The sequence below is a fragment of the Acipenser ruthenus genome, chromosome 6 (genome assembly GCF_902713425.1).
Source record: "Acipenser ruthenus chromosome 6, fAciRut3.2 maternal haplotype, whole genome shotgun sequence".
Classification (NCBI taxonomy): domain Eukaryota; kingdom Metazoa; phylum Chordata; class Actinopteri; order Acipenseriformes; family Acipenseridae; genus Acipenser; species Acipenser ruthenus.
The window spans coordinates 39,566,641-39,582,845 of record NC_081194.1 but is presented as its reverse complement, the minus strand read 5'-3'; the positions used below and the strand labels follow the sequence as shown (position 1 = coordinate 39,582,845).

At 41.2% G+C, this 16,205-nt stretch overlaps 1 protein-coding gene across 1 annotated transcript in view; it reads right to left on the bottom strand.

Annotated features, from left to right (window-relative positions):
* Positions 1–16,205, bottom strand: part of pgbd5 (piggyBac transposable element derived 5) — a 59,294-nt gene that overhangs the window by 25,158 nt on the left and 17,931 nt on the right. The window contains exon 3 of the mRNA XM_034017780.3: positions 12,739–12,873. Coding sequence (XP_033873671.3) covers positions 12,739–12,873 — 135 coding nt within the window. The remainder of the gene's footprint in view (positions 1–12,738; positions 12,874–16,205) is intronic.

Below are 16,205 nucleotides of genomic sequence, written 5' to 3'. Positions count from 1 at the left end.
TGTAAAAGTGAGATTGAATTATTCTCCAGGGAAATAAAAAAAAAACAACTTTAAAATGTATTTTTGATAGAAATTAATGTTTTAATAATCAGTTTTACTAAAAACATAATAGTGCTCACTGGAACCGGATCCCTGATATTTTTATCCAGTTCGTCGGTACCAAAGCAGGAACTGGGTACCCGATTTTCAGGAACCGGTGTCCCAGGAAATAAACTAATCGGGAAATAAGTTGATCATGCTCTAGAATTTAAAGGGGAGGTTCCATTGTTTCTAATGTAAACGAGCCTAGGCTAGGAAATAAGTAGATCGAGCCAGGAAATAAGTTGATCGGATATATTAATGAACAATAAATAATTTAAAATTAATTTTGTAAGTATAATTTATATCAATTAGTAGATCGGATTTATTCGGCAGTATGCTGCTAGATAAGATGATGTAAATATCGCTTTAGATCCGATATATTAGCCTAACAAAAATGCATAATTTAAAATGACTTTTGTACGTATAATTTACATTAACATGTAGATCGGATATATTCGACAGTATTACGCTAGATAAGGGGATCTGAATATCGCTGTAATATATATTAGCAGCAAATAAATAATTTAAAATGAATTGTATGATTGTACATTTCTGATTGTGTATTTCTGTTTGTGTAACAAACGTTAACTAGCAAAATGTGTTACGTATTAACGTTATTTTGCATTTCTGGAGGTGTTTTTGTTTTGGGAAGCACTACAGTATGGACAGCAGGTATGCGAGCGATTGTCCAAAAGTTAAAGCATGAGTTTCAATAATGGAAAAAATTAAGCTCCATGCTGCGATTACTAACTAGGCCACGGTGCACATCAATCACATGATGTACTTGAAAAACGTTGCTTATACAGTATTATTATTTTATATTTGTTCTTTCATTTATTTTTACATACAGTACTTTGTATAATTAGAACAGGAAACGAACAGGAAACTGGTTATCATAGTGTATGTATTTCAATTACAAGTTTGGGAAGAAACAATACATTCATTAATTAAAAACTAAAGAGTTAACGTCTTTGCTATACCTTTAGTTCAATACCAACCAAGATTTTGTGTTGTGAGAGAGATCATACAGTATACGTAGGCTACTGAATATCAGCATCATTTTAAAATGGTAAATCCCTGTAGTGTAACAACCAATAAGACATATAACGAGAAAGAGATACAGTATATTGAATTAAAGTGAATTATCACGATTTAAAATCATGTAGATATACACATATATACGGTATCTCTCTTCCTCATTATATATGTCTGTTGTATATTACTGAAACATTTTAATTTCGATTAAAGATTGACAACATTTTGACGTGTAAAATCATTTAATATATAAATAAATCTCCGCGTTCACACATAAACTACATCAGATTGACATCGATGTTATAGAAACATAAAAAGGCAGAGGTTTAAAACAGTTTACCATAGAAACAGTCGTCGATCACACATTTTAAAGTTCAGACGAAAAGACAGTGGCACGAACACGCACCAACATACACAGTCTAGTAAATAAAACGGTCAGATAAAAATAAAAAGCCATGCAGTGAACCTCCCCTTTAATCAAACTGTAGCCCTGCCTTACTTATGTCTACTTTTGCCTTACTGCGCTTGCGCAGTATACTTATTTCCCGGTCAACTTATTTCCTACGACACCGGTTTGCACATCTCTACATTTTGGAAGTGATTTACACTAGCAGTGGAGCGGAGCGTGAGTGGAGCTGGCTGCAGAATTAGAAGCACCGGAGCGAAGCGGACTGGGGAAATAAAAGCCTTGGAGCGAGTGGTTTCAAAGAAGAAGAGAGCGAGGAGCGGTGTTTATGAGCGCTCCACTCCACTCACATGCTCTGGTCATGATCCACTTAAATACTGCAATTTATAACTGTTTACTTGTAAAAACAGGTTGACAGTCAGAAGGCTCAAAAAGTTGTAATACTGCAGGACTTTTCTTAATGAGGGACATCTAGCGCATCCATAATGTCACTGTGTACGTGTGTTAGAAGCTTGTATACAGTAGAACCATTATTGAAAATTCTAAGCGGCACCACCTGCTAAAATCAGCTTATCACAAATGCAGCTAACTAGGGGTGCCACTCCTCCTATTTTTGTGTCGTCTGCAAATGTAACAAGTTTGCTTACTATACCAGAATCTAAATCATTAATGTAGATTAGGAATAGCAGAGGACCTAATACCGATCCCTGTGGTACACCACTGGTTACCTCGCTCCATTTTGAGGTTTCTCCTTTAATCAGTACTTTCTGTTTTTTACATGTTAACCACTCCTTTATCCATGCGGCATGCATTTCCTTGAATCCCTACTGTGTTCAGTTTGAGAATTAATCTTTTATGCAGGACTTTGTCAATAGCTTTCTGGAAATCTAAATAAACCATGTCGTATGCTTTGCAATTATCCATTGTCGATGTTGCATCCTCAAAAAAATCAAGCAGGTTAGTTAGACATGATCTCCCTTTCTTAAAACCATGCTGACTGTTTCCCAGGATACTGTTACCATATAGGTAATTTTCCATTTTGGGTCTTATTATAGTTTCCATAAGTTTACATATAATAGAAGTCAGGCTTATTGATCTGTAGTTACCTGGTTCGGTTTTGTCTCCCTTTTTGTGGATCAGTGTTACGTTTGCAATTCTCCAGTCTGTCAGTACAACCCCTGTGTCAAGAGACTGTTGCATGATCTTGGTTAGCGGTTTGTAAATAACTTCTTTCATTTCTTTGAGTACTATTGGGAGGATCTTATCCGGCCCAGGGGATTTGTTTATTTTAAGAGCTCCTAGTCCCTTTAACACTTCTGCCTCTGTTATGCTAAAGTTATTTAAAACTGGATAGGAACAGGTCGACATGTGGGGCATGTTGTCCGTATCCTCCTTTGTAAAAATTTGTGAAAAGTAATCATTTAATATATTTGCTATTTTTTTTCTTCATCTATGATTTTGACATTTGTATCTCTTATACATTTAACCTACTCTTTAAATGTTCTCTCGCTGTTATAATATTGGAAAAAAATTTGGAATTGGTTTTAGCCCCCTTAGCAATGTTCATTTCTATCCCTCTCTTGGCCTTTCTAACTTTGTTTTTGACTTGCGTTTGCAGTTCCAAGTACTCTTTCTGTGTACTTTGTGTTTGGTCACAGCGGAGCTATACCTTATAAAGATCCTACACAAATTTAAAAATGGTCTCAGATAAACCATAGAAAACACAGCATATAAAACTGTATTACACAGACTATAACATAAATTTACGAGTAAAATAATAATATACACAGAACAAAACATTAGATAGTTGAACAGAACTAACTTGCACTTATTATTTGGAGTCTAATTTCAAAGTAGGCAGTTTGAATGACAGGCGTTGTAGCTGGCAAATGAAAGTGCACACTCAGTGCAGGTCTTGATGATTGACAGTCATTTAAACAAATGACAGCATTCTAGCGCTGCTTCAGTCAACGAGATCTGACAGAACAAGATGAAATGTTAATCAGAGCGGAACGGAGACAAGTATAAAAACAACACAAACTAGAGATGATTTCTAAATGATTATTTTTGATAAGAAAATAAAAAAAATAGTGAGTGGTTTTACTGACATTTATCCTATATGAATTTATTTCAGTTGATATTTTTGGGGAATTCGACATTTAACAAGCTTTACCGATTAATATAAAAAAGTAGCAAGCCTACTTATAGTATAAAAAAGTTGTCATCATGTTAACAAAAAAAAATTACAGGTATGTTGTTTAGCAAGACGTGGGGATGTATAACGCTATATTTTTCAGGACTCTGCTACTTACTCTTTCAAAATTTAAAACACCCAGTAAGCAGCTTATCAGGAGCGTAGACAAAGTAATTCCATCTATAAAACGTCTATAAAGGCTAGAAAATGTATTAAAGGTTGGTTAAGATTGGTTAAAATTAAGCCAGATATCATGTTCACCAGGTAGAGCGTGACAGACTGACAGTGTGGTAGATGGACAAAATCAGCTCATAAGGGCCCCTATTTTACTGAATGAGGACCCTAAGAAAAAAAGTATTAATTGCTCTTCAGAGTTAGAAAGCTGTAGTTGATTCATAAAACACTAATAATGGGTTTTGTTTATTTGGTTTAAGTTGAGGCTAATTCTTCTTCTTCTTCTTCTTCTTAAAAAAAACCCAGTAAAAGTAAAAACCATTATGCACACCAACATTTGTATGTTTATGACATTTTACAGTTACCATTTACAGTAATTCTTTCTTAAATTGCATTATTAATTATAATTTGGCACACACATCCTAGTTGTGTAAAACACATTTATGATCTCTGCTTATTTCCTTAATAGCAACTGATCCTTTGGAGTGGATTTAAATAGAATAACAGTTTCACTACATTCATCATTATGAAGTGTGCAGTGTAATTACTCTGAGTGTCTAGATGGTTTCTATTTGTATCAATGGTTGTCTGGCAGACAGAAATTATCTAATTTATTTCTGACACCATCATTTTACATTTAATGCCACAACATTATCCGAGTCACAGTAGGCTGGTTAACTGGCACTATAAAACTGAACCTAATGAAACTTTTCTTTTGTCATAAATCCAAACAACTAGCTTTTTTAGAGGGGAAACTATGTTAGTTTATCAGGTAAAACCCTGTCCTTCCAAGCCAAAAGGTTCCAATATAATCTGGACCAGGCCCACTGAGAGGGCGGGGAGGACGGGGAGATTTCCCCGGGGCCCGCTGCCCCAAAGGGGGCCCCCGGAGGAGGCCAGGAATAATAATAATAATAATAATAATAATAAAATAACAGCACCAGCCCTCAGCCCTGCACAGGACCATTCATGTTCACGTCCTCCACCACAGTAACTACTGACTCTACAATACTGTATACCAAACTAGCGTGCTTCTGTGGTAGCCTAATGCACACGGCAATGCAGGTCTTGTCAAAATACTGTAATGGCAGGTCCAGGCAGAACGGTTGTACGCAGAAAAAACTGTTGGAGAGTGTGGCAAAGCGCCCCGCCCCTGTGTGCATTTGTGTTATGTGTTGTATGTTGCGTGTGTAAATGTTGGTGTATAGATTGGTACACGGGATATAAACGGGTCTGTGTTTCACGTGTATTTAAAAAGTGTAGATTTGTATTTAGGCACGAGGAGAGCACAAATCACTTCACGTGCTGGTTAAATGTAATATGTGAGCACGGGGTTGCACAGAATTAATTCACGTGCTGGGATTCAAGTGAATAATTAATTAGTAATTGAATCCCAGCACAATAGTATATATAGACGCACATTTCTTGCACTCAGGGTTGGGTGTTCGAGAGTGGAGAACGGGTGAGAGAGAAGGAGAACGTAAAATAGTAAAGTAAAAATAATATCTAGAAGTGTTTGTACTCACCGTGTTTGTTTGTCCCTCCGTGCACCGTTTGTTAAGTGTTTAGTAGTACGTTTTGTTTGTCTTTTTATTTTGGCTACCAGTGCCGTGACCTGTTTTTGTCTGTTCAAACCTTTTATTTTCTGTTCTGTTTATTAAATGCTGAACGCGATCACGCGTTCAGCCTCACCAAAACCCCATCTCTCTGTCGTTTGTGTTCCTGTTTCTGGTCTGACGCCACCCACTCCGGCCGTCTTTGTGACACGTGGTGTCCTGCGTGGGATCGACAGCGCCTCCAGGACTCAGTCCAGAGCAGGAACCGCAGTTTTGGATTTAAAAAAAAAAAAAAAAAAAAAAAAAAATGGCAGAAGACGCCATCAAAGTGCGGGACTGGATGCTGGAAAATGCTGGGCTGGAGGCCCAGTCTATACCAGTAGTCGTCCAGTTCCTGCAGTTTATGGATAGGGAACGATGGGAGGCATATGCGAGGGAACAGACCGTAAGCACCTGGGAGGAAGGTGTGGGGTTGGTCCTCAGCTACCTGGAGGCAGTTATAAGTGGAACAGCAGCCCAGGTAGCAGGTCCACCAGCAGAGGAAGAATGCCTGCTGTCCCCGTCTCCACCAGCAGAGGAAGAATGCCTGCTGGTTTTGCCTCCACAGCCCAAGCGGGAGGAGCCTGAGTGTCCACAGCCCAAGCGGGAGGAGCCCGAACGTCCTACACCTGAGTGGGAGGAGCCCGAACGTCCTACGCCTGAGTGGGAGGAGCCCGAACGTCCTACGCCTGAGTGGGAGGAGCCCGAACGTCCTACGCCTGAGTGGGAGGAGCCCGAACGTCCTACGCCTGAGTGGGAGGAGCCCGAACGTCCTACGCCTGAGTGGGAGGAGCCCGAACGTCCTACGCCTGAGTGGGAGGAGCCCGAACGTCCTACGCCTGAGTGGGAGGAGCCCGAACGTCCTACGCCTGAGTGGGAGGAGCCCGAACGTCCTACGCCTGAGTGGGAGGAGCCCGAACGTCCTACGCCTGAGTGGGAGGAGCCCGAACGTCCTACGCCTGAGTGGGAGGAGCCCGAACGTCCTACGCCTGAGTGGGGGGAGCCCGAACGTCCACAGCCCAACAGGGAGGAGTCGGTGCGTCCACAGCCCAACAGGGAGGAGTCGGTGCGTCCACAGCCCAACAGGGAGGAGTCGGTGCGTCCACAGCCCAACAGGGAGGAGTCGGTGCCTCTACAGCCCAACAGGGAGGAGTCGGTGCGTCCACAGCCCGAAGAGAGGGAAGTCGGGGCTTCCACAGCCCTAGGACCCAAGCTGCCAGCAGAGGGTGAATACCTGCTGGTCCCACCTCCACCAGCAGAGGGTGAATGCCTGCTGGTTCCACCTCCACCGCAGTGGGAGGACTGCTTGCCCCTCCCACCTCCACCAGCAGAGGGTGAATACCTGCTGGTTCCACCTTCACCGCAGTGGGAGGACTGCTGGCCCCTTCCACCTCCACCAGCAGAGGGTGAATACCTGCTGGTTCCACCACCGCCAGGAGCAGAGGAGCTGGAGCTGCCTCTGCCTCCACCACCGCCAGGAGCAGAGGGGCTGGAGCTACCTCTGCCTCCACCACCACCAGGAGCAGAGGAGCTGGAGCTGCCTCTGCCCCCGCCACTGCCCGGAGCAGAGGAGCAGGAGCTGCCTCTGCTGCCCGTACTTCCGCAGGGAGTACGGTGGCCGGAGCCCCAGAAAGGGGAGCTGCCGGCCACGAAGAAGGGGGAGGAGGTCTGGAGACCACCAACCCCAGCAGCAGTTTCGCTGCCGGAGATCGTGGGGGAGGTCAGGAGACCTGCTCCCACTGCAGCAGTTTCGCTGCCGGAGATCGTGGGGGAGGTCCGGAGACCTGCTCCCACTGCAGCTTCTTCGCTGCCGGTAGTACTGTGGTCGGAGCCCCACCAAAGGGAGCTACCGGCTACAAAGAAGGGGGACGAGGTCTGGAGACCACTTTCCCCAGCAGCAGTTTCGCTGCAGGAGTTCCTGTGGCCGGAGCCCCACAGGAGGGAGCTGCCGGCTACGAAGAAGGGGGAGGTCGGGGGACCACCTGCCCCCGCAGCTTTTTCGCTGCAGGACGAGACCAACAGGCTGTCAGCCGTGCCACTACCGGCAGGGGTGCTGACAGCATGGCCAGCCATGGGCCCACTGAAGCCTCCCTTCCCAGCCCGAGACTTTGTCCTGGACTGCTGGATTTTTAAGGGGGGAGGTGGCCGTTGAGGCCATGTGTGCTGCGCACAAGGGGGGGTATATGTGGCAAAGCGCCCCGCCCCTGTGTGCATTTGTGTTATGTGTTGTATGTTGCGTGTGTAAATGTTGGTGTATAGATTGGTACACGGGATATAAACGGGTCTGTGTTTCACGTGTATTTAAAAAGTGTAGATTTGTATTTAGGCATGAGGAGAGCACAAATCACTTCACGTGCTGGTTAAATGTAATATGTGAGCACGGGGTTGCACAGAATTAATTCACGTGCTGGGATTCAAGTGAATAATTAATTAGTAATTGAATCCCAGCACAATAGTATATATAGACGCACATTTCTTGCACTCAGGGTTGGGTGTTCGAGAGTGGAGAACGGGTGAGAGAGAAGGAGAACGTAAAATAGTAAAGTAAAAATAATATCTAGAAGTGTTTGTACTCACCGTGTTTGTTTGTCCCTCCGTGCACCGTTTGTTAAGTGTTTAGTAGTACGTTTTGTTTGTCTTTTTATTTTGGCTACCAGTGCCGTGTCCTGTTTTTGTCTGTTCAAACCTTTTATTTTCTGTTCTGTTTATTAAATGCTGAACGCGATCACGCGTTCAGCCTCACCAAAACCCCATCTCTCTGTCGTTTGTGTTCCTGTTTCTGGTCTGACGCCACCCACTCCGGCCGTCTTTGTGACAGAGAGCTACAAAAGTCACACAATAGTGGCTTTGATGTTAGTAGCTTGATTAATGAGGTGTCAGCTGAAAGCCTTGAGTTAACTGTAACATGTGGGCTTCCACCACACCCTAAACATTTTCCTGAAGACTGCAAGAACTTCCCTTCTCAAGTCTGTGAAGCAAAATGGTGAGTAGTGAACATGGCTGGCTGGTTTAGAGTAACAGAAGGCAAGCTTTATTTTGCTTTCCATGTCAACTTCTCAGCAAAACTCCAGCTGCATTACACTCTGCACTGTGGAAGGCTGGCCAGTAAGATTGGGTTGGAAAAAAATGTATTGTAGGCTCCTAGAGAACCACTAGAAGCACCACTCACAAGATAACCTATACTGAGTGGCGTAAGCTTGAGAGGCGTCTTGAAGAAAACTACCTGTACATTTACAGCAGTGTGGAGTAGTGGTTAGGGCTCTGGACTCTTGACCAGAGGGTCGTGGGTTCAATCCCTGGTGGGGACACTGCTGCTGTACCCTTGAGCAAGGTACTTTACCTAGATTGCTCTAGTAAAAACCCAACTGTATAAATGGGTAATTGTATATAAAAATAATGTGATATTGTAAGTCGCCCTGGATAAGGGCGTCTGCTAAAAAATAAATAATAATAATAATAATAATAATTTTATGTATGTGTTGTTGACCTCACCTGGGCAACAGAACTGTCAAAAAACATACAGATTAACTATGGTTAAACGTAGTTTGTATATATGTATAAAAGTTTGACTTGTTTACATCACTGTATGTCTTGGACAAGGGATGGTTATGTGTGCATAAAAAATTCATAAATAGGGTTAAATACATCTGATGTTGTCACAAAGGATGGCTTGAGTGGCGTGGTAGGTGAGGTCAACGTCCAGGAAGCAGTACACTACAGACAGAGGTACGGGGTTAAAACGTCCGCAGCCGTATCTTTATTAAATAATAAAACCAAACAATCAAAACAAAACACACAAAAGAAATGGGCACATTGGCCACAACAAAATAAACACTAACAAATAATCTTCTCTATAAAACGAGTACCTTGGTTCGCTTACTGGTAGCATTCGCTCTCGCTCTCAACTCCTCTACACTCTCCTTTCTCAATCAGCCTGGAGTGGGTCTTTTATTCCACGAGCTTCTCGGGATGGGATTTAACCCCATCCACGCCAACTAGGCTTTTCACCGGTCTCAAATAATAAACAATAACGTTGGATGGCTTTCATCCGTCGGCACACAAACACAATAATAATAATACAATACAAATAATACAAATGAAAATACATACATCTAATTAATTACCATCCACAAGGGGTGGGCACCGCGTCACAGATGCTTATAGGTATTTCGCCATTGTGGCTTTTTTAAATGCTTTTGAAAATGTTTGCTTTTAAAAATAATTACAGATCAGCAAAGAAAATACAAACAAAACCAGAATTGACTGTGACTACTGCTACAGAACCTTCCAATATGTATACATAACCCAGCTGGAATTTCATTTCAAAATAATAGGCTAGTAGGGTACAGCATTATAAACACACTGTAAGCCGATATGTAATAGTAAAAAAAAAAAATATTGCAATGTGGCGTGCTTTAACTGTATGATTCCATCTATTGTCTTTATCACTGAAGCTGACATTCAAGAAGGACAATGGTATGCTTTGCTTGGGATGTAAAACCAAGACCTCATATTATGCTATGATGGTTAACATCTTAAATATTGCTTTGCCTTCATACCTGCTCATAAAGTAAGAGATGAATAGGCTATCCTTGAGCTTTTGCCAAACTGAATTATTAATATTATTCTTTAAGAAATGGTACTGCCATCTTGTAGATATGAAAACAACAGCCTATATGAAATCCAAAGATTAATTTTATTATACACCTAAAATTATTCGAAAATAGTATCCTGAAAAGAGAAATATTTCTATTGACGGGTAAAACATAATGTGTATTTCAAAATTAGGAATAATTATTTGATTTCCAGCAGAAGAAGCAATGAATTAGAGAAAGCTTAAGGCATTAAAATAACTGCACCTTAACACTAAAAGTTCAAATTAGGCAGAAACTATATATGCATTCCTCTAATGGACCAAAGGTTTTGGATTTTATCCAAGCTCTTGGGTTACCTGATAAAAGCTGTGATTAAATAAGGGGACAGATTAAACTGCTCCTCATGTGGCTTTGACATTGGACTGTTCTGTCTTCTGGTAATTTTTAAGGGTACGATGCATTTATTTTGATTATGACGTAACATACATGGTATAATCAGGCTTAAATGTTGCATGGAAAGGAGGATCCAACTGTAACCAATTAAAAAAATTACAGCAAAAAGCAAAACAATTGCAATTATGACATTACTGGTGGTTTGGTGAAACTGAATTACGCAGCTTGGTAGCATCCCTGAGTCAAACCTGTTAATGTGCAAATGTTATGCCCTGTTACTGTGTGTATCTGCTAATTTACTTTAATGCCAAATCAAAGCTAAAAGCAGTGAGAACCCAAGCCATACCTCGAGTAATTGATTAACTAATTTTAATGGATAAAGAGCAAGTCGCTTTAACTACATTATCTTCAGTTTTTTTTTTGTTTGTTTGTTTTTTACTGTCCAGGTATCATTTAGGTACAGATCAGGGGATGGGTATAAAAAATATCAAAGGCCTTGAATATCCCTTGGAGCACGGTCAAGACAATTATTAGGAAGTGGAAGGTGTATGGCACCACCAAGACCCTGCCTAGATCAGACCGTCCCTCCAAACTGGATGACCGAGCAAGAAGGAGACTGATCAGAGAGGCTACCAAGAGGCCAATGGCAACTTTGCAAGAGCTACAGGCTTTTATGGCCAAGACTGGTCAAAGTGTGCATGTGACAACAATTTCCCAAGCACTCCACAAATATGGCCTGTATGGTAGGGTGGCAAGAAGGAAGCCCTTACTCAAGAAAGCCCACCTTGAATCCTGTTTGATGCATGCAGAAAAACACACAGGAGATTCTGTAGCCATGTGGCAAAAAGATGTGTAGTCTGACGAAACTAAAATGGAACTTTTTGGCCTAAATGCAAAGCGTTATGTTTGGTGCAAACCCAACACAGCGCATCACCCAAAGAACACCATCCCTACTGTGAAGCATGGTGGTGGCAGCATCATGTTATGGGGATGTTTCTCATCGGCAGGGACTGGGGCAATTGTCAGGATAGAAGGGAAAATGAATGGAGCAAAGTACAGAGAAGTCCTAGAGGAAAACCTGCTGCCCTCTGCAAGAAAGCTGAAACTGGGACGGAAGTTCACCTTTCAGCATGACAACGACCCAAAGCACACAGCCAAAGCTACAATGGAGTGGCTAAGGAAAAAAAAGCTCAATGTCCTTGAGTGGCCCAGTCAGAGCCCCGACTTAAATCCAATCGAAAATGTGTGGCATGGCTTGAAGATTGCTGTCCATCAACACTCCCCAAGGAACTTGACAGGGCTTGAACAGTTTTGTAAAGAAGAATGGTCAAATATTGCCAAATCTAGGTGTGCAAAGTTGGTAGAGACCTATCCCAACAGACTCACAGCTGTAATTGTTGCCAAATGTGCTTCCACCAAGTATTACCTCAGGGGGGTGGAGACTTATCCAATTATGATCTTTCAGTTTTGTATTTTTAATATATAATTTTTTTTCTCAATAAAACCTTTTTCTCCCTTAACAGTGTGGAGTATGGTGTGTAGAGAAATGGAAAAAAAAATCTCTTTTAAATGCATGAAACTCTGAGGCACTGACGCAACAAAATGTGAAAAAAGTTCAAGGGGGTGTAGAATTTCTATAGGCAAGTGCCAATTGTTCTGCCAGCAATACACTAGGTTAAATAAATCTCTGCCAAGCTTCTCCTCCTGGGTCATTTCACCTTCTTTCTTGTCAATAACCAATCATCTGCTTCCCTTAGTGACTGAAGTACTTTCATCCAGTAACCTGCTTTGACCCAGAAGACACTGGGGTCTTGAAAAAGGAAGTGAAGCAGTAACAGACTTCCTGAAAGGCCAGGCAAGCAAACTGGGAATGTTCTTTAACCTTGTGTAGTACCTCATGTCTGTTTTAAAATTAACATTCATGTGTGCTGTAACATGTGTTAAAAAAAAACGCACTTTTGAGACCAATATAGCTAATGTAAGTGCAAAATGATTTATGGAATTGTTTTGTTAGCTTCATTTAATTAGATTACAGTTGCCAAAGGGAGAGTTTAGCAGTCTGCATAGATTCACAAACACTGTCAAGTAATTTGTCACGTGTCTGGTTTAATTCCTTGACCCAGAACATGTGAATAAAAATATCAAATCAATTGTGATGATGTTCAACACTAGTAATGCATTTGTTATACAGGATGTTCTGTAACCCTTTCATTTCCACAATGGAAAGTATCATGAAGGGGAAAAGGACAAAGTCTGTCCACTTACCTGGCAAATAAAACCTGTAGCAGTGCACTGCCTCACCCAAAGACTGAATTTTCGCTTTTTCCTTTTTCGTAATTCACGTTCTGTACATGTGGTAATAAAAAGAGGATCCTCATCAATCAATGGTTCATGTAGCACCTAGAACACAATATAAAAAAAGACTAAGCAGATATACGGCATGGTTGAAAATGTCTCACAACTTCATATATGGAGAGAATACCCACAAAGCTAAAGATTTGAATCAGTGGACAAACAGTATTTTACCTACATACTCCCTTCTTTAATTAGATTGCTTTTTTTTACAATTGGGTCTTTTATCTTATGGTTTATGTTACATGCACAGGGAGAACCACGTTAGAACAAAATGCTCTTATACCGTTTTAGCCTGTGTAGCAGGGTGGTAGAAAGCCCTGCTGTTTAAATGTATTTGTTTATTTTAGAATGGGGTTTCCCCCTCCGCCCCTGTGTTATTTTGTATTTGTGGTTTTTGATTTATTATTGTGGTTATGATTTATTGTGTAAATATGATGGCGAAACGCCGCGGGTTTTGTTATTTATGTATAAATATAGCTGCGTAGCCACATTGGGTGTTTTTTATTATTGTTTTGTTTAGCAGCGTGGTTGGGAAGCCCCATCCACAGCAGTTTAAAAACCTCATGCAGAAGGTGGCCATCTCCCGAATTAAGTGATTAATTTGTTGCTAAATCGGGAGATGGTCACCTGCATAAAAGCTTGCAGCTTGCTGCACTCGAGGTGGGTGTGTTAGGAGCGGAGAGAGTGAGAGGAGCGAGAGACAAAACGAAACGTAATACAGGAACAGTGAAGGCTATTGCCCAGCCTGACCTGTGTTGTTTTGTGTTTGTGATTACTTTTGTTTAACATTTTTATTTTGCTCTGTGAGCAAGTGTTTTGTGTTAAAACCTTTTTTATTTATTTTTGTATTTAAATAAACGGCGCCGTTTGGTTATTGATCCCAGAATCTCATCAAGCAGCTTCTTGAAGGATCACAGCATGTCAGCTTCAACAACATTACTGGGGAGTTGGTTCCAGACCCTCACAATTCTCACAATTCCTGCAGCTCTCAGCTGAGCAAATTTAAGACCTTTTTAAGACTTAAGACCAATCTTTAGAAAATTTAAGACCCATTTTCACATCAAGTATACCAAACGTAAATTGTTCTAAATTAATTACAAATATAAAACAGAAAATAATTGATTGCATAAGTATTCACCCCCTTTGCTATGACACACCGAAATAAGCTCTAGTGCAACCAATTGTCTTTAGAAGTCACATAATTAGTTGAATTGTGTCCACCTGTGTGCAATTAAGGTGTTTCACATGATTTCAGGTTAAATACACCTGTCTCTGGGAGGTCCCACAGTTGGTTAGTACATTTCCTAACAAAAACTACATCATGAAGATGAAGGAACATTCAAAGCAAATCCGGAATAAGGTTCTTCAAAAGCACCAATCAGGGTAGGATATAAGAACATTTCCAAGGCATTGAATATCCCCCGGAGCACAGTAAAGTCCATTATTCAGAAATGGAGAGAATATGGCACAACTGTGAATCTGTCTAGAACAGGCCTTCCTCAAAAACTGAGTATCCAGGCGAGAAGGGCACTAGTCAGGGAGGCCTATGGCAACTCTAAAGGAGTTACAGTCTTCCATGGCTGAGTTGGGAGACACTATGCATACGGCAACAATAGCCCGAGTGCTTCACAAAACTGGCCTTTATGGGAGAGTGGCAAAAAGAAAGCCATTGTTGAAAAAAACTCACATCAAATCTCGGCTAGAGTTTGCCAGAAGGCATGTGGGAGACTCTGAGACCAAGTGGAAGAAGATTCTATGGTCTGATGAGACCAAAATAGAGCTTTTTGACCTCAACGCTAAGCGCTATGTTTGGCGCAAGCCTAACACCGCACATCATCCTGAGAACACCATCCCTACTGTGAAGCATGGTGGTGGCAGCATCATACTATGGGGATGCTTCACTGCGTCAGGGCCTGGAAAGCTCGTGAAGATAGAGGGCAAAATGGATGCAGCAAAGTACAGAGAAATCCTGGAGGAAAACCTGCTGAAGTCTGCAAGAGACCTGGAACTTGGCAGAAGATTCATCCTCCAGCAGGACAATAACCCCAAACATTCAGCCAAAGCCACACTGGAGTGGCTTAAAAACAAAAAGGTCAATGTCCTGGAGTGGCCCAGTCAAAGCCCGGACCTTAATCCAATTAAGAATATGTGGAAAGAGTTGAAAATTGCTGTTTACCAAAGGTCCCCATCCAACTTGACGGAGCTTGAGCAATTTTGCAAAGAAGAATGGGCAAAAATTGCAGTGTCCAGATGTGCAAAGCTGGTAGAGACTTATCCAAACAGACTCATGGCTGTAATTGCTGCCAAAGGTGCCTCTACCAAATATTGACTCAAGGGGGTGAATACTTATGCAATCAATTATTTTCTGTTTTGTATTTGTAATTAATTTAGAACAATTTGTAGATTTTATTTTTCACTTTGACATTATGGACTTTTTTGTGTTGATCAGTGGCAAAAAGTCCTAATTAAATCCATTTTGATTCCATGTTGTAACACAATAAAATGTGGAAAAGTCCAAGGGGAGTGAATACTTTTGAGAGCCATTGTATTTGCTATTTTTTTTTCTTCGTCTATGATTTTGCCATTTGTGTCTCTTAGACATTTAACCTCCTCTTTGAATGTTCTCTTGCTGTTATAATATTGGAAAAACATTTTGGAATTGGTTTTAGCCCCCTTAGCAATATTGATTTCTATCTCTCTCTTGGCCTTTCTAACTTCCTTTTTGACTTGTGTTTGCAGTTCCAAGTACTCTTTCTGTGTACTTTGTGTTTGGTCCCTTTTAAACACTCTGAAAAGTGCCTTTTTTCGCTGAATTTTTTTAAAATTTATCTATTAAACCATTTTGGCCATTTTGTTTTAGATTTAGATTTGTCTACTTTTGGGATGTAATTGTTTTGCGCCTCTAGTACCACATTTTTAAAAAACAGCCATCTTTTTTCTGTGGATGTTTTCTCTATTTTACTCCAATCTACTTCTGTTAGTCTCTGTTTCATACCTTCATAGTTTGCTTTTCTAAAATTGTAAAACTTAGCTTTAGTCATTACTTTTGGGGTTTTAAAAAACACTTCAAATGAGACCATGTTGTGGTCTGAGTTTGCCAATGGCTCTCTGACCTCTGTTTTAGTTATTCTGTCTTCGTTATTTGAAAAGACTAAATCAAGGCATGCCTCCCCTCTAGTCAGTGCCTTGACAAATTGCGTTAGGAAGCAGTCATTTGTCATTTCCACCATTTCAATTTCGTCCGTCGTGCTCCCCACCGGGTTCTCCCATTTTATATGGGGGAAGTTGAAATGGCTTGTATGACTTCTCCTTTTCTACACGCATTTCTAATGTCATTGTATAACAGATTATTTTGCTCGGCGTCTGAATTTGGCGGT